Below are 25,382 nucleotides of genomic sequence, written 5' to 3'. Positions count from 1 at the left end.
TGTGGGTACCCACAATACCCTGCTATATTCACATGCTTTTGTTACTCATAGCATTAAAAATATCAATCCACTTTGGTTTGTATGACATTGGATGTATTATATGGAATCCTGGGCCTGATACCTATTTATTTTCTGTGATCTTGAGCATGTTTTGTCAACTTTTTACTTCAGTTTCCTCATTATAAACAGGGGGAAATAATTCTCACACCTTTGCATTTTTATATTAAATGAGATCATGTTTGTAAACTTAATAACATAGTATTGGGGACACAGGCAATAAATAATAGAGGATTTCCACAGATACGATTTTATCTTGACTTCTAGAGATATTCCTGAAGACAGCTAGTCCTTGGGTAAAAAATAGCATAATTTTTCTAATATTTACCAATACATTTGGGAGGTTAAGGAATAAGGCAAAAGTGAGAGAGATTCTTATGTTAAAATAATCATATTATGCAGGGCCTACAATGTACTGTATGATTATGTTACATCTGACAGATCCATCATACTGAACATCTTATTAGTATAATTCACATTGCAAGCAAGTAGAATAAATCATTTGAATATTGTGGTGATCCAAGGAGAGGAGAATGTAAAGAACAAGACAATCTATGTTGTATTTGTTTTAAATCATAATTTAAGTCAGATTTCTGAAAAGGAGCAAGTCAAGATTGAAGCTCAATGTTAAAACTTCCATCTTGTTGGTTATTTTTGACCTACCTTATAGCTTCATGGCATCTTTTCTCATACTTTCTTTTGAATATATGTTAATTGTCAGAATATAATAATATCTAATAAGTAGTTCAAGTTAAAATTATACTTATGTTTCATGACACCAATTTTACTTGCAAATCTAATTTAATAAAATCATTACAGGCTTATAAAATTGTGAGCATAGTAGATCATATAGCTAATTGTGTTGAACCTGGCCATTATTTGTGTAGAATTCAGTTCCAAAATAACCCAGCTGCTTACGAGAGACATCAGTGATTTCATAAGTAAATTCCATACTGTTATTTAGCCTTTAAGTTTTTTAAAACATCTGAATGCTAATAACTATGACTTTTTATTCTTAGATTTTTCAAGCTCCATACTAGACACATAAAGACTAGCTAGTTCTCTTTCAATCCTGGAAGCCTAATAACAGAAATTCACTAGAAGACATATCTCTGCAAGTTTTATATTCTCTATATACATAGTTTACTAAAAACCCTAATGATGAAGGGCCCATCTCAGTGTGAACGAGGTAATAAACATTCATCATTCTTAAGATTTCAGCCAACTCCAGCTTTTCTGCCTTCTTCATACAAGGTTCAGTGACTAAGTGTTACAGTCACATAGCACTTTTGTGACTGACAACAAATAGGTCTTATAAAACTTGAACTTTTTGTTGTCACACTTGCTTCTTTCTCAAGTGAGTGTAGATATAAAATAGGGGCCCCTAGTTTTAGTTTGTTCTATTATAAAGATAGCATCTGGGTATAAAAACTGTCCTCCCCTTCACATCCTTTTAAGGGAACTTTATAAAATTCAGTTTTCTATTCGCTACATGAGGTCTATTCGTGTGGCAAATGGGGAAGCAGAGTAAAGAGATGCCAGACTAAGATGGATGTGGCTGCAATTGCATTTAAACACATCTTCATGAAGCTCATGTTATTTATACACTCTAAAATACTTTTGGGCTTTAAGCATTAAAAAGTGAGAGTCGACCTCCCCGGTGGTCCAGTGGGTTGAGCACAGCGCTGTGAAGCTGTCTGCAGCCTCTGCAGCGCCATTCGATTCCTGGCCAGCCAGGGAGATTCCAACATGGCGTGGCAGGCCTCTCCTGTTGCGCCCACTGCTCTCCTCAGCAGTGTATTTCCGTCTGCCTGTTCTGCTTCCTGCTCTGTCTGTGGTGAATCCTCTCACCCTCCTGCGCCTCTGGCCTGTACCCCAACTCTTGTATTAAAATAAATAAATCTTTTTAAAAAATTATTGCCCTATTATTTTTTTTAAAAAAAGTGAGATTGCCAGGAAATGAGAAGAAACAAACAAAGCAGTAATGTTGAAGTTCAACACAGATAAGACTTTAGCGAGATCTCTCATGAGGGGTCGTTAGTTGTTCGTATGGCTCAATATTTTTTCAAATAGACAACACATTTTTGAAAACCTTACTAAAACTATATATGAAAACACACACATAGGCATGCATGTACACACTGTTCATCAAGTGCTTGATAGTTTCAGATATATGTCTCTGGACATTTACTATGCCAAGTTTTCTATCATTATCAATGTATAACATAAAAGTTGCATTCGATTTTGTTATGTCACCTCTTCAAAGAGTTAGTCAAGGATATAGTCAAGTATTTCATTCCAATCCATTTTCATATAGCATATAGCTTGCTCGTATTAAAGGAAATCACATTAAAACACAACATTGAACTTGCTCCTATTTTACTGGAATTTCTTATTTACTCTCAGAGATTTGAATGCTTAATTGTTACACAGATTATTGCTACAGAAATTTAACCAGAAGCAGCAAATGAAAAAGAGGTGGCTATTCCCCCTTTTCAGTTGTTCACTTCTGATCTGAATTCCAGTTTTACATACATTTTATAACAATTTCAGTGAATTGTAGGGATATCTCAGATGATTGTGGCAAATGTCTTCTCTCTGACCTGGCCTTATGTAATTGGTATGAATTCTAGGCGAACCATTTCTTCCCCAAGGGGAACTCCATTCTGTGCTGTTGGGCATTGAATATGCAAATAGAGCAGTACCTGGTAGCAAATGTGCAAATTCAAACCTACCCTTTCTGTCAAAGCGTCGGTAAAGTCCCCAAGTCAGTATTATGTTTTCCACTACAGCCTTACAACGCAAGTCAAGACACAGAGAAATCAACTTTTTAGATTCATACCTGCATATCTTAATTAAGGAGAATTTTCATAATGCTACTAAAGGTGAAGGCTAATCAGATTGGGTGGTATGGGGGTTTTAGTTCACTGTTGTTTTTCTTAACTTTCCCTGTTGACCAATGCATTAAAATGACTAAATGCTGCTTTGAATGTCTGCACTATATTAGATACGTTTTCATGACCATAAACTTATTTTTGACAAATTCTAAACAGGTTATTTTATCATAAGCTAAACAGGTTATTTTATCATAAGCTGATTTGTTTCAGTTCTAGTGTCACCTTGTAGAGCTCTTTGATCCATAAGTTTCAAAATAATAAAAAATCCTTTGTCTTAAATTCAATTTACATAATTCAATTTATAGATTGAATTTAAAACTTTTTTAAACTAAAATCATTTAGGACAAAAATATCAGGGGATAATACTATTTTAAAAAATAGTATTTTTAAATACTATTTAAAAAAAAAAAAAGCTTCAAAAGTACCTCCAGAGGGCCTCCCCGGTGGCTCAGCAGGTTGAGTGCAGCGCTGTGAAGCTGTCCACAGCCTCTGCAGCACAGGTTTGATTACCGGCCGGCCATGGAGATAACTGGCCATGGAGATACCCACATGGTGCGGCAGACTTCTCCTCTCTCACCCACTGCGCCCCTCACAGTGTATTTCAGTCCATCTGTCTGTTCTGTTCCTCACTCTGTCTCTGGTGAGTCCTCTTACACTCCCTCACCTCTGGCCTGTACCCCAGTTCTTGTATGAAAATAAATAAATCTTTAAAAAAAAGAGTAGATATTTTGAAAATGTAATGGTCATTCTCACTTGTAAAACATATGTCATCGGGCCTCCCCTGGTGGCGCAGCGGTTGAGCGCTGGGCTGCGAAGCTGCCTGGAGCCTCTGCAGCGACGGTTCGATCCCCGGCCCCCGGGGAGGGTCCCGCATGGCGCGCGGACCTCTCCTGCCGCCCGCTGCTCCCCTCAGCAGTGCATTTCTTCGTCAGTCTGCCTGTTCTCTTCCCCACTCTGACTCTGGTGAATTCTCTCACCCTCCCGCAATTCTGACTGTACCCACTGCTTGTATAAATAAATAAATAAATCTTTAAGGAAAAAAAAAATATGTCATCAATTTGTAATGGATCAATATATATTTTTAAATCATAGGTTAATGATAGATTTGAGAAGAATGTTGCAGAATAAATACACTAGTAAGCATCTCAATCGTAAAGTTATGTTTTAGAATGGAAAAATTAAAAAGAAAAAAATAACTTATTTATAAACAATTATTTCCTGTTTGAAGTAGAGGTTCATGTAAAGTGGATTTGTTATAAGTGATAAGTGCCGTATGTTAAATTCTCACTCTGCACACTGTGCAAAATGTAGTTCCTACTTTATTCCATATGATTCTCCCAACAAACCTCTCAAGTATAGCACTCTATCATTCCCATTTTATAGATGTAAACGTTAGAGTTAAAGGTATTACGTAAGTAATAAAATGTCGTACTGCCAAAAAAATCAGAACCGAGGTTCAAAACCAGGTCTATTCCATGACATACAAGGATCTTAAGATTTAATCTATGATCTCCTAACAGGACAGTGTAAATATGCTGTCATCTGAACATGCATGCATAGCTTAAACTACAGCTTTGAATTGTTGCCAAACTTTGTTAAGTTTTTGCCAAGTAAAAACGTAAGTGAGGATATAAACAATGCTTCCATTCCTTCCCCAAAACGTTTGCCTTTGAAGTTGCCGCTGAGCCTGTTTGGATCTTAGTTGAGCATTTAGCAAAAGTTAAAATGTAATGTCAAACTTCATTGGTTGGATTTTTTATTAGATAAGGTAGAAATGAAAGCAGCAGGCAATTTAATTAGCAGTAATTTTTCTGGGCAAGTCATTACTTTGATGAACTTCAGAGCAATGTTTATGGCTCCTAATTAACCATGTTAGTCATTTGATTGAATAATCACTTTGGAAATGTTTCTACAATTTGATTAGAGTCTGACCCACTCTGATAGTCATAAATTAACTGATATCACTTTAGAATAACATGACTTTAGTTACTTTATGGGAATAAACTCCTCTTAGTCATATTTTTCAGGCTTCTCAGGACCATATAAAGGACAGCGATTTTAAAGATAGACTGAGTTTAAACATTGCTATCCAAGTGTGTCAATTTCAAGAGCTAGATGTTTATTTTAATTGTTCCGGGGTGCATTAGGAACTGGCGAAAACAAATAAATGTAGTATATGTATTTTTTCCTAAATTGTCAACCAGTGCTTTTTTTTTTTTTTTTTTTTTTTTTTTTTTTTTTTTTAAGAACATACTTGGGTTTTTGGAAATGTAATGGAGGTTCTGGCATTAGCCTTATGATAAATTATTAATTTATTATGAATTTTATCCAGAATAAGCATAACAATAAACAAATTAGTTCAATAGATACATGAATATTAGGGAAATTATCCATCAAATCCTATTTTTTAATGTCAAATGTCAAGATTTTTTTGAGGAGTATGCTGATTTTGTATTATGTTAGAGTACTTTTATAAGCTGTTCCTTCAACTTTAAATAGTGGGTTTATCAGAAATGTTTGCATTTCCTCTCTGCCTCTTTCTGTCTCTGAAGGAGACTGCATTTAGTCACACTTATTTATAATAGAGTTTAGCCTATATGTTTTCCTCTAACTGCCTCCAGAGCCAGCCAGCTGTTTTTACAGCCACACTCCAGCTGGGCAGCAGTCAGTAAAAGTATTTTGTGGCAGGGTGTCAACACTGGTACAACAAAATGCTTTCCTCCAAGCAGCTGCTGAGCTGATAGTGGAGTCATTAACACTGTTGCTTCCAGGCCCAGCTGCTTTGGGGGACCTTATGGCTGGCAATAAATCAAAATAAAATGAAAAATTAATTTGAAGTACCACTTGTTAAAAAAATGGGCTAAAATGAATTGCTAACTATTTGGTAACCCAAAAGATCGACTGCATTGGCAACACTCTCATAAATGCTGTTATCAGGAAATAAGGTCAACACCACTTTTATGTGGAGTCAGAATTGTGTAGTACATAATATTTTATTTAAAGAAGGTATGATATAATAGAAAGTTTGGTGATGAGCTTTAGACTGTTCTCAACATGTAAACTATTGATCCTATGTTGCTTTTATGGATAGCCATTAAGATATTTTTGACTAAAATGAATTCTGTGGAAAAAAGGTCTAATATTTTGGTTAACATTCATCAGACACACTTTAAATAAATCATATAGACTTTACAAATGGAACATTCTAGGCCAAGAAAGAATGATATTGGAGTCAAATAAATTGTGCTGATTAATATAACATGAAAGTCTGAAGATGGATAATTGAAAAGAGAAAAGGTATTTCATTCCAATTCATTTAGATGTACTTTATTACTTGTTTGGAGTTACTGTGCTTAACTATAAGTGGTGGAAAGAGGGATATATTAAATAGAAGCGTTTTCATATCACTATTTTGTATATGTTATTTTAAAATGTAGTAAAACTTAGAGAATTAATGTGATCACATACATTTATAGGTTCCTATTGAAACTATATGTTAAATGCAGGGTTGGGTTCAGGTTAATGAAACCTGAAATTTACAAAATCTGTGGAATCTGAAAGAAAAAGAAATGAAATTGCAGATTTAGATATAGGGCCCCAAAAGGTACTCCTGCAAGTGACTGTTCCTAAAGTTTAAACTTTACCATGAACCCTTCTCTGGTATGTGAGTGAACTTTTTATTCAGAACCAAAAAACAGATTTCAGATACCATCTGACCCAACCCCTGACTTTATAGAAACAGACATTAATGGCTTGTTAAGTCCTGTAGTTTAAGTAGTAGTGAAGGAAAGATTTGAACTTTAATCTTTCATCTCCTAATCCATGTTTCTTTCCTTTTCCCTATATCTAAGCAACTAAACACATTAGAGCTGATCACCATTACTGTGACTCAAGTTTAACCACAAACCAAGTTTATTTTTTCAGTGATAAGTTGGTTACAGAGGCAAGACCTCACCCTTAGAGTAATAACAGTGTTTGCCATAAAATTGCTGGATTTCTGTTGTAGAGCCTCATTGGTTTTGAATATGATTTGTGTGCTTAATAAAATGAAAAGCCATTCATGCTTTTATCTGGGGGGAAAAAGCAGTCACTTAAAAGGCCAGAGCAATTTTAGGAGATTCAGAGATTTTTGTCTTTTCACAATAATTGCTATCTATCATGAAAGAAACTATGAATGAGTCTTTTGTTGGTTTTTTTGTTTGTAAATACAATGCAACGGGTTATGCAAATTTATTCCACAAATGTCCCACTTTAACTTATACCACTGTTTGGGACTACCTTCCCATTCATGTGAGTTGCAGGTAGATCCAACTAGAAGTGAGGTAGTTGTGGGTAAAACTTTGAATTCACATGCTTATTAAAGAGAGTCGGTGTCTACATGATATGTTTCTCATTGTTCCATTTCTTATGTGGGAACTGCCTGAAATGTTAACTGTGTTGACAGTTCCTCTCAAGAAAACTCAAGTCAGTTTCTGCTACTTTCCTATCTATGCTCTGTCCATTGATAACAGTGCATTTTCAACTCCCAACTCCTCTTTGACCAATGCTGTTTCCTCTTTCAGAAGTGCCTAGCTGCCACTCCATTTATATGAGGCAAGAAGGCTTCCTGGCTCATCCCAGCAGAACAGAAGTTAAGTTTTCCATTACTGAGCTTGCTTATAAAAACTAGTCAAAAGAATCAGACACCCCAGGATACGGTCACTTAATTAATCATTATATCCTATAGGAAAAAGTCATTTATATTCTCTATGCTATTATTTTAAAACTTGATCTTTTTCAAGTAATAGGGAGACTTTTTCAGGTCACGATGTCTTGTATTTAGTTGTTAACATGACTCATGTGCACATAAATAGCTGAGAGTGGATTTTTGTGTTCTTTTTTTTGCCAACAACCACATCCTTTTTAAAATAAAACATATGCTTTATAGATCACCCTAGCGTATAGCTCTTGAATGAAATTTATCTTCGAGGAATTTTCAGTTTCTCTTAATGAACTTAAGTCATTGTTTTGAAGTGAAACAGTGGATCTGAATGTATTCATTTGTAAATATCCTTGATTTTATATTTTGCAAGAAGCGATTGCTCAGAATGGAGTTTCATATAAGAGGTCTGAAGTAGAGAAGGAATTTTTATTATGGATGTGTTATGGTAACCACAGTGGAAAAACTTTACTCTGTTGGACTTTGATACTTGCAAAGTAATAAATAAAAATGATTTATCTGGATATAATCCCTGGAAATACTATGCATGATTTTAAACCTAAACGCTGTCACTGGCATGACTGGCTTAGATGCCTCCTTCTAACTTAGGGCTAGTATTTATTGTTTTGTATAAACGATATTAATAGAAGAAATCCCTAAGTCCAAAGGATAATACAATGGGCTGATAAATGTACAGTAAGCTTTGCACAAATGAAATGTAACTGTTGTTATTAATATCATACACCTATTGTAGAAGCCAATATGTTTGAGAAATAAAACTGCCTAAACTGTATGAAATTTCACCCTGTTATTTCTCCCTAAAGAGAATAACAATTACATGAAGGTCATATATACATTATATTCATTTATAATGAAGGTCATATACACATTAAATGTATTTATTTATACATTATATTTATTTATAATGAAGGTTGTATATACATTAAATTTATAATATATACATTATATTTATTTATATTTATTCATATACACATTATATACATTATACATTAAGGTCAAATATACATTATATTTGGGGAGAAAATGACTATGAAAAACTATCAGTTTATTTTGCTTTTTTTTTAACTGTGGACTTAGATATATTACAACAAAAAGTAACTTTTTCATTATGCTGATTACTTTTGGCTACTGAAAATGAAAAGATAAGGTTAGCGTGGTCAAATATTTCTCTAAGGGAGCAGGGGGGCAAACTGAATATCTTTCAAATCATCAGGGTGGTAATGCAGGCAAGTAAAAGCACTTCGCTTTGATTTTCTTCTAGTCTCATTGAATAACAAAACTTGCAAGAAAATGGAAAAGAAGGTGATATGTCATTAATACTCAGTTTGCCAGTGTCTATGCAGTCTCGGTGCCTGGGTTGGCAATAACATAAATATCAAATTCTTATATATTACTCTGTGCTCAGACACTGTTCTAAACTAATATATACTAAATCATTTAATGCTCACAACAACTCTAGGCAAACAGTTTAATATCAATTCCATTTATGAGGAAACCGAGAGGCACAGAGGTTAAACAATGTGACCTGAAAAATGTGAACTGAAAAACTGTAGTCATTTTCTATTCCAAGTTTGGATTAATTTTTAACAAAATAGTATCTTTTAAATTGTTTCTAAGCTTCATTTGTATCATGAATAAATGTGTCCCGTTTTCCCCCACAGGTTGTATGTTTGAAAAGGGCCCTAGGCAGTTTTATGATGACACCTGTGTTGTCCCAGAGAAATTTGATGGTAGGTGTTTCATCATGTTTCATGTTTTGACTTATGAAGGAGGGAGTGGAGGGAGCACTCTCGCCTTTCCTGAGTAGAGTCGACACCCCTACTTAAGGATTTCAGGGCACATCATTTATGATGCACTCAAGTCTAGCTAAACTTTACCTCTTATAAATTCTCTCTTTCCTACACCATTAGGAGGCTTTTTTCTTTTCTCCTATGAGAGATCACATTTTTAGAGCTATAACCAGAGTATGGTTCTGGCTGAGCCTTGTGTAGAGTAAGAGGGGTCTTCCCAACGCCTTGCTGAGCACATGCAGCTTGTTGTTTGAGATTTATTGAAAGCTGATCCCATAATTAACAAAGCAGAATAGAAAGCATGCCACTGTGGATGCACAGATGACTAATGCAGCCTCTTTCCTTTTATTGTTCACGAAAAGATGCATTATGGAACACAGGAACAGCATAGCTGCCCATTTACTTAGTGATTGCTAGTCTTCCCCCCCCCCCCTGGAAAGAAACGCCACTAATGTGGCATTACTTTGTAATTGCTTAAAATGGAGTTAGGAGAGCATTACTTTTTTAATATCCCTCACTGTTGCTGTGATAAAGTTCCAGATGTTGGAACAGGGTGTCAAGTTAGATAGAATCTTCTTTTCTTGACAAGGGTGGCAGAAGTCAGCATCTACAAGGAAGCTTGGGTAAAAGTGAACAGTTAATTGATTTAGTGGTTCTTCAGAGTGGTCTCCATATTTCCTGCTTTGATTGTTTAACAGGAAACGAGCAGGAGCCCTCTGATTAGCTGATTGCACAAACTTTGGGGATCATAGCTGTAATGACTTGGTAGCTCTCAGAAGTTTTTAATTGTCATTATTTAAACAGTAAATTGCGTGTTCAGATTGCTTCTCATTCTCTAATTAGTTGCCTGAAGACTACTCTGTTCCCAAGGTTTGTGCTACTCTTATATTTCCCAGAAGGAAAAATATGTTTGCAAGATCTGCTTCCTTAACCTCCCTTTAAATTGCTAAATTTATTTGAGGTCACAGGGTTAAACTCCAATAGGGGTCTTTTTTTTTTTTGTCCTTGTTCTGTAGTAGATGTTTGCTTTAAGCTCTGGGTTTCAGAGGTGTGAACTATTCTGTTTAGCAGCATTAGCAGAACGTCACACTTTCAATGTACAGTTTTTCCTCTTGAGAAAAAGCATAAAGCCCGACTTCTTGGAATGGCCTCCATCAGTTTCCTTATTCATACTGAGCTTAACATTTTAAGAATTTGTGATAATTCATATGGGTTTATAATGAAGAAAAATTGCTTATGAATGTACCCAGGATTATTATATAATCTAACAGGCCAATGTTACACTAATGTTTTAGCGCTGTGAGCTGTCTTGATGATTTACTCCCTTTGACTTTTAAAACCTCCTAAATTTTAGACTAAGGAAACATTTTGGGAAGATATTATTAGTCTTACATTTTGTAAGGATAGTGAACAAGAAAAAAGAAAATCAGTTTTTGTTTTTTTTTTTTTCATTGTACAAGGTCAGTATGATGTCACATTTATAGGTAGGAGTAATCCAGAGATTATAAAATTTGACAGTGTTTCACTCTGTCTGCATAATTTTTCAGTTACCTCCCTAAAAAATTTTGTAAATCTCAGGAGGAAAAACTGCAATAAATAAAACTGTCATTGACATCAATATGAAGAGACACTCCTGCATTATCTAGCTTAGCTCAAAACAACATAATGCTTTTTAGCAGCATTTGACTGAATAAATTTATATTTTGGCTTAGGTTTTTTAAGTGTTCATTCTGTAATTACTTTAGAGCCATATTTTTGTCTACTGATCAAAGCAGAGTTTTAAAAAGTTGTGATTTAGTCTGTATTATAATTCACACTTTGTGTGAACAGATCAGATTGAATATATTCTGTCTTCATTGTTTAAGAGAGGAATGCCATGCATAAACAATGATACACTTTTAGGTCCCCAGTTTTAGGTCCACTCCCAATGTGACCACTTCCACATACTTTTGAAATGGCTGGAGATAGAAGTAGATAGTCAGTAGCCATGCAAAGGAGGGCTTTTCTTTTTTCTTTTGTTCATTGTTGGTTCTTCCCCCGCCCATAAAACCCAAGGTAATTGACCAGATTTACACCACAAGCATTGAAGGACTAACACCTTTAATGTTATAACCTATTTAATAGAATTTTATACTATAAATGTATACCAAATAAATGTAATACAAACACATCTTGTTTAAAATGGAGATTGACAGGTAGCTCTAGCATAAATGTTTTAAAGTGGGTTGTTGGAAAAAGAATAGCAAGCTGGATTCATGTGAGTGAATTACAAACAAAGAATTAAGAAAAATGAGAGACAGTTTTAATTTACTGCTTCTGAAAAATTACTAGTGCCAGTATGAACAATGGCACAATTTTAATCCAGGATGCCTTGAATTGACAGCAAGATTTTTCTAACATATATATAAAGTGCAGATTACTTCAGAGTTTAAGTTATTCTTAAATTTACTTGGAAATATTTCCATTAAAATTTTCAATTTTGTCATGTGCAGTCAAAGGTATTTACATTTGTAATTTGAAGAATTTAATTTGCATAAATAAAATTTCTGCAACTTAAAATTGCCTACCACCTCTTCACTGTTGCTTAGAGGTGTGAATAATGGTATTAACAGTAAAACCAACAAAGTATTATTAGATACTATGGTTCTAAAGAAATCAATGAAAAGGAAAGATAGTTATACAAGTTTTTATGAGTAAATGATATCCATGAATTTATTCTGTACCTGTGTGCATTTATATTGACCCGTATATATAGTTGTTTGTAAGTTTGTACAGATTCCTGGTTTATGTTCAACTGTTCTAACTCTTTTAAATCTCTATTTAATGGTAATATATTTCTTGATAACCCCTAAAGTGGGTTTTATAGTTCAGTGACTGGAGTAATATAAATGCTATGTCAATGTCATAATGTTGTTAATGATAGAAACTTCCAAAAATTTTAATTTAGGTGACATCAAACAAGAGCCAGGAATGTATCGGGAAGGACCCACATACCAGCGACGGGGATCTCTGCAGCTCTGGCAGTTTTTGGTAGCTCTTCTGGATGACCCTTCAAACTCTCATTTTATTGCCTGGACTGGGCGAGGCATGGAATTTAAACTGATTGAGCCTGAAGAGGTTAGTTTAGTAGATTTTAGTTTAAAATTTTATATATAATAGAAAGAAAGATTTGATTATTATGCCAAAATGTATTTTTTTAATGTTACAGCTTTGGGAAAACTTTTTTTTTTTTAAAGATTTATTTATTTATTTATACAAGTACTGGGTACAGTCAGGAGCACGGGATGGTGAGAGAATTCACCAGAGCCAGAGCGGGGAACAGAATAGGCAGACCAACAAAATACACTGCTGAGGGGAGCAGTGGGCACGGCAGGAGAGGTCTGCGTGCCGTGTGGGACCCTTGCTGGTGGCCGGGGATTGAACCGGTGCTACAACCAGTGCTAGAGGCTACGGCCAGCTTTGCAGCCCAGCACTCAACCGCTGCACCACCAGGGGAGGCCCAGGAAAACTTTCTGATTTAGAAGGTGGACCAAAAAAAAGCAAGTGAATATTTACTGTAAAACATGAATGTATTTTGTGCTTGTTCCAATTGAATGCCATCCTGTAGAACTGATATTGAAGAAAATCAGTTAGAGCATCATTATTCAAGAAGGCAGGACTTGGGAAGTCTCAAAAGGAGCGCCTAATTTGGGGGTGTTCTGTGGTCTTTTGGGGGGTAGGGGATGTCTTTCTGAAGCTCACTGAGATTTGGGTGTGCAGAGAATTGTTCTTGTGAGTTGGCAGTTGTTATTTGGATAGTATAGCTTTGTCTTAAGACATTAGAAGAGGAACATTTAGAGAGAGACTCAAGTCTTGTGCAGGAAAGCATGGGGGAGAATAAGGGCATGCAAGGGCCATAGTGGAAAATTCTCACTCCTTAAGTGCTTCTTAGGAGACACAGCGCTACTTGTGTTTCCTCAAGGAAACAATGCTTTTCCTTTGATTGTTGGTGACATTTCTCTTAAGTTACCTCGGCTGTGTACCCTCCATTAGAAGTTAAGGATGAAGTTTAAAATGTCACCATAAGACATAAGAAAATACTCGAATGAGGACTTTGGTTAAAGATGATATAGATAAGTGGAACACACTTTCAACCAACTGTTCAACTCTCTCTCTCTCTCTCTGCCCCATGCATATACAAATGGATTATTTTCATGAAGAATTTCTTGGTTGAATTTGTATGCTTTGAAGATTTAGGGCTACTTTTGTTGCTGTGGCATAGCCCACCAAAGGCATTTTGAGCCTCTTTAATGATAACTGTCATATGAAATGTCTGTCTTATTAAAAGGTGCTTTATCTGTTACTATTAAAACTTATTTTATTTCTTATTAACCAAGAAAGCTATGTAAGACTTTCATGTAACATGCTTATGATTAATCGTCTCACCTATAGCATATAAACACATCAGAAGAGTAGAAAATTCAATAAAAATTTCTCACCATTTTTTAATCCAAAGTGATTAGTTTCCTGTATACTGGACATCTATAACCTAAGCTAATGAGCCTATACATCTTAAATTTTCTGCTCTATTAAACCATGTATTCAATAATAATTAGATAATATGCCTAATTTGATATGCAGAAGATAAAATAACTACTTATTAAGCTATTAAAGACTGATTCAAATATATATTAAAAGAAGTATGAAATAAGAGGAGTTGGTTAGTATAATTAACTCTCTTCCAGGTTATGGCAATATGCCAGTAGCACTAGAGAGTAAGCGATCTCCCTTGGCCCAAAACACACACACACACACACACACACAAAATGGCTCAATATCAGAATTTGAAATTATCCATTATCTTTCATGGGCAAAATGCCTGGGTGATTGAATTTTGTAGTATGTCTAAAACTTAATTTGCCTGTCAAAGGAAATTAGTTTTTATGTAGATATACTTAAATGATGTAAGTGAAAGAACCACAAAAATGTGAAGCACTAACAAATTGGACTAGAAACACTTAAAGTAAAGTAATTTAAAAGCCCTTTAACAGGAGGGGAATGTGTACTCTTCACATCGAGAAAGATGTTGATAATCACTGCAAGAATTGGTTTATGCTTGAACTGAGTACATTCAACAGGAATTTATATAAAACAGTTATTTCCCTCCATCTGTGATTAAAATGAAGTTGAGGAGAAGCAGATTTTTTTCTTGTTTTTACCATATATTCGTTAAGACAGAGAAAACCATTGAATGTCAGTAATTATTGATCCACTCAGAAGAGTAAAAATACTCAGCAAGTGATGAGGTTCTTTACATAGCAGTGGGTGACTCTGTTATGACCATATTTGAATAAGTAGAAACTTAGCCAGGTGACCATAATTTCATAAAATTCTGAATTTCTGTGATTTTAAATGCAGGAAGACATACAGTTACATCTATCTCATAGACCAAACTGACATTTAGACATCTTTTCTGCAGCAGATTCATAAACTAACAAAGGACTGTATAATGTGAAGTCAGTAAACCATTTCCAGATAGTAAGTTACTCAAAGGCAATTGTGCAATAAGCAGTAAAAAAGTCTATGACCTTTGTTCAAAATGAAACCTCCATTTCTGATTGCTGCATTGCTCACAGTTGCAGTTGCTTTCCTCAGGCCGTGACTACTGTTTTATTTAAGTCTCCTCTTTGGAAAACATGTGGAATTATTCTAGCCTTAGTGACTCACTGTCACTGTCCTCTGTCTACTATTTAGCTGCTCATGAAAGGTGGTTCTGAAGCCATCCTCGTTGGAATTGCTCTTCCACTGGTGATTCAACTTGCAGCTTAAAATGATACTTCATGAGATTTCAGACCTGCACTCTTTGTCTGCTCAGTCTGTTTGGATAACTATAGCAATCACATAAGCTCCAATATTTCTCATTTTGATATATTTGAGATGAGAGATTATTAAAGCATGCATCCTAGGGAACAATGATTAGCATAGTAAAGCATCTATAGAACTAAGTGTAGAAGTCTTGATGATATTCAAATTTGTTGAGCTAGAAGCGTTACCAAGAAGTCAGACCCTGATTATGCTTCCAGGGTTTACTGTTGCATATTCAAGCATGACTTAAAAATAAGTTGAATAATACTTGCACTAATTACATTTTTCCATTTAATTCATGTGACAATAAGGGTGAATGCTTTAGTGCTTTGTTCTTTTCCCTCTCCTCACTAATAGCCAAAGTTTTTGTTTGAAGCAGTCTTCCTAAGGAAATAAGTGCCATCATCTCACTCATGCCATATTGGAAATTGTGCTTTCGCTCTTAGTGGTGGGGGTATAGTGTTGATTGGTGGGCCCTGTGGGAGGACTGGATGGGCTTTCTTAGTTGGGAGAGCTCACGTATCCTAGAAATCATTTATGTTATCTCTAAATTTTAAGTTTCAATTTTTTTATTGATATAAGAACACTTAACATGAGGCCTACTCTTAATGTTTTAAGTGTGCAGTACTGTATGGCTAAGCACATTGCTGTACAACAAATTTCTAGAACATTCATCATCTTCATTACCATGTCTGTAATCTCATCTGCATCTCATAGGCATATTAGCGTGTCCCACTTCCCTCAGCTTTATGAAAAATGTAACACTGAAACAGTTCTAAGAATAAATTTTATTGTTTTAAAATATTTACTAACACCCAGAGTGCTGAGTAGCATCAGAAGCGTCAAACTCTTTATGGTATTAAAAAGTCATTTTTCCTCTCCCAGAGACTTCCACAAAGAATGTTTTACTTTCTAGGTACATCCTGTTGAGTTCCTCTAGCAAGGAACCATTTATAAGTGAATAAGTATTCACAAGCTGTTGTTTACTTTAAGAAGATATTAGGAATTTATCTTCACATCCATTTAGGTTGCTATGTCTATTAAAGAAAATTCACCTGATGTCCATTATTATGCTTTTAATGACATTTTGTTTGGAGAGAATTACCATTGTTCCTTATTGCCATTCTCTAATTTCGCTATTGCTCAGGACATTTCCATTAAAATGAAGTTTATCTTTGGTAAATTAAGATGTACCTGCCACTGTGACTGTCTGCTTGGATGTATAATCATGTCCCTGTTACATCACCTCTCTCCTCTTTAAAAAGAGTTCTGATGCATGTGACTAAATTATACTGTATCTGAGTTCAGGGGATACAAATTAGTGGGAGAGAAAATAGCAAGAATCCGTATTTTTAAAGAGAAAAAAAAAACAGGAAAAAGGTTGTTGCTAATAACGTAGAGAGAGACAGAATGATCTCTTGGAAAAGCATTCTATTTTCGTAATGTGACGTAGCAACAACTTAGAATTTCATGGAAATAAAAAGCACTAACCTTATTAGATAATGCTTTCTTGGGGATGCGTAGGTATATGTGGCCTCTGCAGTTTCTGTGCAAGTAATAAAGAGTGGAAATGAATGAGAAAGTGCCTTTGCTAGGGTGACAAGAGCACGGTATATTGTTCAATATAATGCTTCAGCTAGCCAGGGTGGTGACGAGAGCAGTGTACATATACTGTGAGGAAGGAGGTTTTCTTAAGGTTCTGTTGAAGAACTCTCTCTTTGCCAGATAAGTTCTTTCTCCAAAGTCATGTTATAAAAAACCCTGAGATTTTCACAGAACAACAAAGTGGACATTCTACTTCAGAGATTTTTGTTTGTGGACTCATATACATGGTGACCTTTTCCACTTCCTTCTTATTTTTAGCATCCAATTACTGTTCTCTAAATGAATGCTTAATTCCCCAGTTTAGTATCAGCTACACTTTTACCCTAATGCTGCTTCAGGCAATAAAAATTATTTGCAGTTGAGTTGTTTAATTTGTATACCCGTTTCCTCTGCTGTGCACACTGTGCCACTGTGTTCACTCTTATTTAGTGTCAAGTGAGATTTCTTTTTCTTTCCTTTATCGTAACCTCCAAAAGCACCTTTATAACAGTGCTCACTAAGCTGTTCTTGATCTATAGTTTTTATCTGAAAAGCTAAGGAGAAAAACAGACATTGTGTCTCAGAATGGGAAACTTGCCTCATTTTGGTGAATTGCAGCCTGTTCTTTCTCACTGTAAACACAGTCCCTTATTTCCATTTAATTTTGTATCCAAAACAATAGCAACAAAGAATTCTATTGTGATGTTTCAGAAGGATCACTGCACGCCTGGTTTAAAAAGCAAACCAGGACACAGGAAATTCAGATCATGACAGCTTTTGCCATTTATGTCTTTGATTTGGATTTCTTGGGAGGGTTTGAAAGTTATTAATTAATTAACTAATTTTTATGAAATATCTTGATAAGTTAACACTTAATTCTGTTTCGGTGGCAGGTGGCCCGGCGTTGGGGCATTCAGAAAAACAGGCCAGCTATGAACTATGACAAACTTAGCCGTTCACTCCGCTATTATTATGAGAAAGGAATCATGCAAAAGGTGAGAAGTTAATACAGCATTAAAATTCATTGAAATGTTGCACATTAATCTGAACGTTATACTTTAAAAGCCATATATCTTTCCATTGCTGAAGCGAGGTTTTCACTCACTCTAACATATGCTTAGCTCTTGGTTTTGGTATTAGAAGCCTTCTATTTATAAATTCATGGGCATTATCGACAAATGTATAATATTATACACAAAGTGGTAGACTTTCTGGAAGTCTCGACTTTGCTGTGTTCGTCAAAAAAGTTTGTTTCGGTGCTGATAATGTATGTATATCTCTCCAGAAGAAGTTGATACTCTGCTTCATTCTCCACAGTTGCATAATTTTGAAGTGCTTTTGCTGATAGGCTCTAATACTAACTGAATTTGGACTGACTTTTTTAGATTCTTAGTACATTTAGAACATTTCTTATTCATTCTTAAAAACAATTTTTTCCTCGCCTGAAATCTTGCCTGATAATATATTACCTAACAGCTTACCTTAAAAACATTTATGAAATCAATATTTGATCTTATTTTGTTGGTAGAATGAAGTTAAACATATCTTACATTACTTCAAATGAGTTTCCCTTAATATTTACAAGTAGCTTTTGAAAAAAGAATGAGATAAAACAAATGTGTTAAGCTTAGTACAAAATGTAAGTATTTTGAGCAAGGTAATGACTAAAGATAAAACATTTGGATATTTGTTGTGTCCTTCCCCCTTGCTTGCATATTCAATTAATTGCCTTGACTGTGAAATAAGTTTATGATTTATCCATTGTGAAACTTACAGTTTTATTATGCAACCTTTGTTCGTTTGGGAGAACCTGAACATATATATTGCACATTGTGGCGTATTTATATGTCATCACAGTTATGCCAAGAAAAACTAGATCTGTTGTTGTGTGAAACTTACTTGAACAGAGACAAATTACTTCGTTGAGCTTCCTAGACTATAGGGAATCGGTGCTCTTGGAGTTGTCCAGTTCAGAAGTTACATGGAACTTTAAAAAAAAAGAAGTAAAGAAAAAGTTAAAATGTTTAAGATCTTTTTTCTTTTTTCATTTTTGCAGGGTTTTTTTTTTTTTTTTTTCAGTTTTTGCTATTTTTTTTCTTACATCATTGTTCATATTTGTACCACATTGATTTCTCCCCTCAGGTGTGGTCCTCATAATTCTCCCACCACCAAGGTACCCATGATCCATCACCAAAGTCCCTTTTGCTCTTCCCTGCCCTGTTGTGACCTGACTCCCTCCCCTACCCCTCAGATCGATCTATAGTTTATCTGCATGTTTCGCCTTTTTCCTCACCCTTTGCTCAGTTTCCCTATTAGAATGTCCAAGATCTTTAAAAGTTAGGGTTGAATTATATTCTCAATTGCTAATCATTTACCACGTGTGCTTCCTGTCAAACGTGGGGTCATTTTAATTCCTCTATTTCTCTCATCCTCCACTTTTATTTGTAACCAAATCCTTTCAAATTCATCCCAGTGCCTTCATTATCCTCTCCCTAATTCCAGAAAAACAAGTGGGCTGGCGCTGGGAACACTGCCTGTTTCCCTGGGCAGTGTTCTGCTGCAGTAAAAGAAAATGTACTCAGAATTTAGTTTTACATGCTAGTTTCTCACTGGAGTCTCTTACCACATTCTTCTGGTAAATAGTGATGCTCTTACCTCATAAAGTTGTGTTATTATTTGAAACAGTTTACTTGAGACTCTTGCATTGTACCTGGCACAATAAAAGGCATGCTTAATTCACCTCATGCCCTGAAGCCGGTAGAAATGAAGGCATCTTTGACTGGTCTGTTTTGAACATTGAGTCTCTTATTAAAGGGAGCATTCACAAAGGGTAAAAACTTATTTCAAGAGCTCTAAACAGCTTTGAGACAAGTGTTTGATAGGGTCTCTCTAGGATGCCAGCCCTAGTCTTATATATTCTCGAAGGTGCTAATGCTCAGTGCTTTTTCTTCCTATTGTCACCACTTCAGGTTTCCATTTATCCAGTCACCCCATACCCCTTTTGTTAATCTCTTATTCTGACAAATTAATAAAACAAGATGCTATCAAATAATCAATAATGGCACAGATGCTGAAAACAACAAAAAATAATAAGATGCCTCACAATTTTCTCTATTAGACTATAATTGCCAAAGGACACTATACACTTCTCAACTAATACCAGATCGCAAAATGCTATATACATGTAGACCTTTTGGGGTTTCACTATAATGTAAGGAGGGGCAGTTTGTTTAATGATGGAACATGCAGAGATTATAGTCCGCTTGTAAGTAGCACAATGATCAAGGCCTTTCGTAATTTTTATAGCCATATAAAATTTCTCGTGTTCCACGCACATTTGAGCCATTCTATTTGCTGTTCTTTGACACACCTGTTACTCCCTCATTGCTTCACTCCTACTGTTCACTCTTTTAGAAAGTATTGCTTCTATCATCAGCATTTTATCATATGTACCATTCTAATGGCTAAGTTAATTCTTGTTTTGTTGTTCAGAAGAGTATTGCTCAATCCTTTAAAACAAATCTGTAGAATTATGTATTTTAATGTGTAGGGAAAGATATTTATATGACCTCACTTGTTTATAAACTTGACACTATGTGTGCATATCATGTGTATAAAAGAAAATTAGATGAGATTAGACAATTTTAAAAATAACCAAGTGGATCTGAAAATATTAAAAAAATGATCATTTCAGTGGTTATGAAAGAAATAAATGGTGAAGTAGTGCTTGTTATAATTATAGACTATGCATGTATACTTCTATTTAAAATTTATAAAGTATTCAAAAAGTATATACCAATATTTTAATAGTGGTTATTTCTGGGTGATATAATGATAGATTATTTTGCTTATTTGTTTAATCTGTCATCCTAAATTTTCCTTCAAATTATCCCTGTACTACTTTGGACACTTTAAAGGTTAAAACATATTTAAATATCTAGTCTTGTAAAAGCACAGTTCAAAAGATACCACCTTGTTTAATTATGATTTGTCTCTCCCATAAATTTCATGTTTTATTTATCTGTAATTTGGTATAGATAATGTAAAGCATTTTTTATATTATGATTGTATTACTGATAATGGAAGACTTTATTTCCCTTGGCTGGTTATCAGCCCTTGCTGAAAACTCTGTGGCATTTAACCTAGTCCAATAAATATAGTAGTAACCCTAAGAATGTTTATTCAAAAGAATAATAGAAGGAAGTAATGAGTCAAAGCAAAATGCTTACAAGATTTTATACTCTTGATAGCATGTTATACATTTTAATCCCCCATGGTGATTTATCAAGTCATTTCTAATTATAACCAATAACAACAGGAGGCTGGACAAAAAAGCTCCTATAGCCTAAAACAAATACCCCTTTCTCCACAGCCCCCCAAAAAACAAAGCAGGTTATAAAATGCTCAGAGGTGTGTAGGCCATGTTTTTCCCTGCAGATGCTTAAAACATAAGGGGAAAAAAGGAAAACTAGTATTTAGTATCTTTGTCTCTGTTATTATGTATCTTTATTTTTATGGTTCTTTTACCATTTCATCTTTTTCAAATTTCCTTTGTATAAAGGGCTACAGTGAAAAACTTTATGCTAGGCCCTGCTGTCTGCCACTCCCTATGTTGGAGACTTCCATGGCAGCATTGCAGCAGGCCTTCCAAGGAACTATTGCATTCTGTTTCACAAAGGTGATTTGAGGGCAGTTTCAGAAATGTGTCCGCAGTGATAAAAACTCCATGTTGATGGTTTTCAAATCTAAGAATACTGAGATTATTTGGAGATTCTAAATTCATTTCTCCTTCAGGGTAAAAGAATCCAGGGCATAAATATTCTAAATCTGGGTCCATAGCAGCAGTGTTCATGGTAGTTACTCCTTTTTTTCCAAACATATATCGATAGTTTAGAAGCCATGAACACACGATTCCCCTACATTACAAAGTAACCAGCAGTGCATTTTTGATACACAGGAAATCAAAGTGTTGAGTAGATTTCACCTTTCTAAACTTACTGAACTCTACACACACAGACACACACACAGAGAAAGTTTCTATCAAAGTTAGCACAAAGAATTGTATTCATCCACAACCTTCCTCATTTTCAGAGAACCTTGATATTGTCTTTTTAATGACACTGGAGGGGAGAGGAACATAGTTGTTTCTCTCAATGTTTATAATTTCCTAGAGAAACATTTCTCTTCAAAATTTAAGTTTGGGTCCTATCATTCCCTACAAATTATGCTATTTCTTTATTTCAGGCAGCTGTCACATTGCTCTTTCTCATTTCCTCCCTATGCATTGTGTATTCCAAATTCCTTTCACTTTTTTACACCTCTTACTTCAATTTGACACTTTACACACATCCTTAACTTCTGTCTAATGCATTTTGCCTTCATTTTTAAAAGTGATGTATCCAGGATAATGCTGTCCTCTTGATCCATCTTTCATTTAAATAAGGCGATGTGTCTTTTCTTTCCCTAAGATGAGAATACACAGTGCCAAAACAAAAACAAAGCAAAACAAAACAAAAAAATGGTTCACACTGTGAATCAGTGAATCACTAGTCTAGCCTTATTAGGGACAAAGCACATTTTTCTTTCAAGGTTTGAAAGTTTATTTTTACAACAGTTTAAAAAATGTACTATTAAGAGAGAGATACTACATCTTAAAGGATCCTCTTTTTGCAAGTATAGATATCATCTAAAAGAAATCAATGGATGATTTCTTTTCCGTAGATGACATTGTAAGTTTACCTTTCTATTAAAACAAGAAAACTTCTAAGTTTATTAACTGCATCTGGAATGAATGTAGTGTAATTAGTGCTCAAACATCAACATTTTGCATTTCCTCCATTGAACTGTCATTTAGTCCACAAAGTAAGGCTCGTGCGTGTGTGCTCACGTATATTTGCTAATATTTAATTGTTTTGTCTTCAGCTTTCTATCTTTTCTGCTGTATTAAATCATGTTTTTGTTTTTTTCTTTCCCTGTCCATCCCCATCTGGGGATGGCGAGGATGGCTTTTTCTCTTCTATATTATCATCAGGTGGCTGGAGAGAGATATGTCTACAAATTTGTGTGTGACCCGGAAGCCCTCTTCTCCATGGCCTTTCCAGATAACCAGCGCCCACTGCTGAAGACGGACATGGAGCGTCACATCAATGAAGAGGACACGGTGCCTCTGTCTCACTTTGACGAGAGCATGGCCTACATGCCAGAAGGGGGCTGCTGCAACCCTCACCCCTACAATGAAGGCTACGTGTACTAACACGGTGACAGTCAAGCAGGACCTCCCCGCGCTTTCCCTCTTTTTTGCAAGATGCAGAGAATCTCTGAATTCTCGCCAATCTCTGTTTTATTTTTGTTGTTTGTATTTTATTTTTAAATAATAATACACAAAAAGGGGCTTTTCCTGTTGCATTATTCTATGGTCTGCCATGGACTGCGCACTTTATTTGAGGGTGGGTGGGAGTAATCTAAACATTATTCTGTATAACAGGAAGATAATGGGTGAGTGGGCGGGGGGACGTGGGGATTAATTTTTACTTAGACATGGGATGGGATCCTACAGGTTTTAAGTATGATGAAGCTATATCATGTTTATTTGATTTCCTAACATAAGAAAATGTTCATTTTCTCTGGATATCTATGGTACAGTTAATTCACATTGTGTAAATATCCACTTGGAGACTATTTGCCTTGGGCATTTTCCCCTATCATTTTTGACTCTGCAAGGTGTACAAAAAAAAATACTGTAAATGGCAGTTTAATTGTTAGAAATGACTTTTGCACCTCATGTAAAAAGGTATTTAGAGGTTGCATTCGCCGTTTTTGTTTTGTTTTGCTTTATAAATGACTCACAGAAGATAACCATAAAATGGCTAATTCTCTCTGTAGTTGAGTAATCACCATGACTGTAGGTGAAGGGCACAATTTTGGACTCTGGCTCCAAACTGAGTCTCAGGCCAGTAGCGTTACATGTATTTGGTGGCCACCTTGCTGTTTAGGTACAAATCATACTGTCTTAAAATTTTTGAAGCCCAATTCAGTTTAATATTGCTATGTCATGATCCTTGGAGATTTTTGTTTAAATGTTAAATCTGGGATCACAATGAAGCAAAAAATATCTGTCTCCTTTCACTTCCTTCAGTACATAATCCCGTTATTTAATCAATAAGAATTAACTGTACTAAATCACATACCACGCTGTTCTAGATACAGCAAGCACTCCTTAAGAAAAATATCCAATACACTAAATAGGTACTATAGTAATTTTTAGACATGGTACCCATTGATATGCATTTAAACCTTTTACTGCTGTGTTATGTTGATAACATATATAAATATTAGATAATGCTAATGCTTCTGCTGCTGTCTTTTCTGTAATATTCTCTTTCATGCTGAATTTACTATGACCATTTATAAGCAATGCAGTTAACTACAGATAGCATTTCAGGACAAAATAGATGACTTGATCCATTTATTGCTTAAAAAATAGCTTACGCCATGCTATGCTATAAGCAGCTTTTATGCACACTGACAAATGAAGAGTAAGCTTCAGCTTGCTAAGGGAAACTGTGGAAACTTTTGTAACTTTTGGCAAAATGGAAAATTGCAAACTGTCAAAGAATCTGAGGAAGTTGCTGTATGACATAGTGCTGGCACTGATACTATCCATCATCTTGTTTTGGACACTCGTGTAAATGTGACTGGATTGTTTGAAAGAAGATTTAAAGATTTAAAGTTTCAAGGTTTTTGTTTTGTTTTGTTTTGCATTGGAGAAAATATTGAAAGCAGAATATGTTGGTTCCATCTACTGGAAAAAAAAAAACTTAAGTAAATGGTGTTATAGAATCTCTGAATAGCTTGCTGGATGATTCAAGCAAGAAATGTGAATTTTGCTCAATCAATCAATATCCCAGAGCAATAACATTTTGTTAGGGTCTCTAGTAAAATGTTAAAAGAAAACCCTGAACACAAAGATAAAATCAAATCAGCCTATAAAAGGATTTTATGATGAGCACAGGAAAGATTGTAAAAGATGATCTCCCAGCTACCCATTTTCCGACAGGACATATCATAACTCATTTCTATAAACAGTTATTGGCAAACCCACATACTGTAATCAATACCATTCACATTAATCCTACAAAAATATTCTATTATCAACATGTATGTGTAACCTGTGATTTCAGTGATTGTTCCACATACTCATATATCATTAGGCCTATTATAGGCTAAAAGTATGCCTTAAAAATCAGAAATTTGACAATTTACAGCACTTAGAATAAAAACAGATTTTAAAATATTCAACTAAAATTCTATTGGAAAGAGAATTGACATATTTCAAGAAATTCAAAGTAGGTCTTTAAAATATATCTAAATGAAAATTTGTATTGAGGATTCTATTTCTTTTTTCTTTTCTTTTTTTTTTTTTTCATTTTCTTTTTAAATGTCTAGTTCTAGTTTGCCAGTGGGAAAGAATTAGGCCATGAGTTACCTTAA

At 34.9% G+C, this 25,382-nt stretch overlaps 1 protein-coding gene across 7 annotated transcripts in view; it reads left to right on the top strand.

The window, feature by feature from the left end:
* The window catches only part of ETV1 (ETS variant transcription factor 1), a gene marked incomplete at its 5' end in the record, with an annotated part of 87,177 nt that extends 63,933 nt beyond the window's left edge, over positions 1 to 23,244 (top strand). For 6 of the 7 annotated variants that reach the window (XM_084230349.1, XM_084230350.1, XM_084230348.1 and 3 more), the window contains 5 exons: positions 7,517 to 7,585; positions 9,336 to 9,404; positions 12,412 to 12,581; positions 17,786 to 17,887; positions 22,924 to 23,244. In XM_084230349.1, coding sequence (XP_084086475.1) covers positions 7,517 to 7,585; positions 9,336 to 9,404; positions 12,412 to 12,581; positions 17,786 to 17,887; positions 22,924 to 23,145 — 632 coding nt within the window. In that variant the 3' untranslated portion in view covers positions 23,146 to 23,244. The remainder of the gene's footprint in view (positions 1 to 7,516; positions 7,586 to 9,335; positions 9,405 to 12,411; positions 12,582 to 17,785; positions 17,888 to 22,923) is intronic. The other variant, XM_084230351.1, reaches the window with a different exon arrangement.
* Between the last annotated feature and the right edge of the window lie 2,138 nt (positions 23,245 to 25,382).

Source organism: Talpa europaea (assembly GCF_964194135.1).
Source record: "Talpa europaea genome assembly, chromosome: 3".
Taxonomy (NCBI): domain Eukaryota; kingdom Metazoa; phylum Chordata; class Mammalia; order Eulipotyphla; family Talpidae; genus Talpa; species Talpa europaea.
Note: the sequence above shows the minus strand (reverse complement) of the source record. Positions and strands in the feature narration are given on the sequence as shown.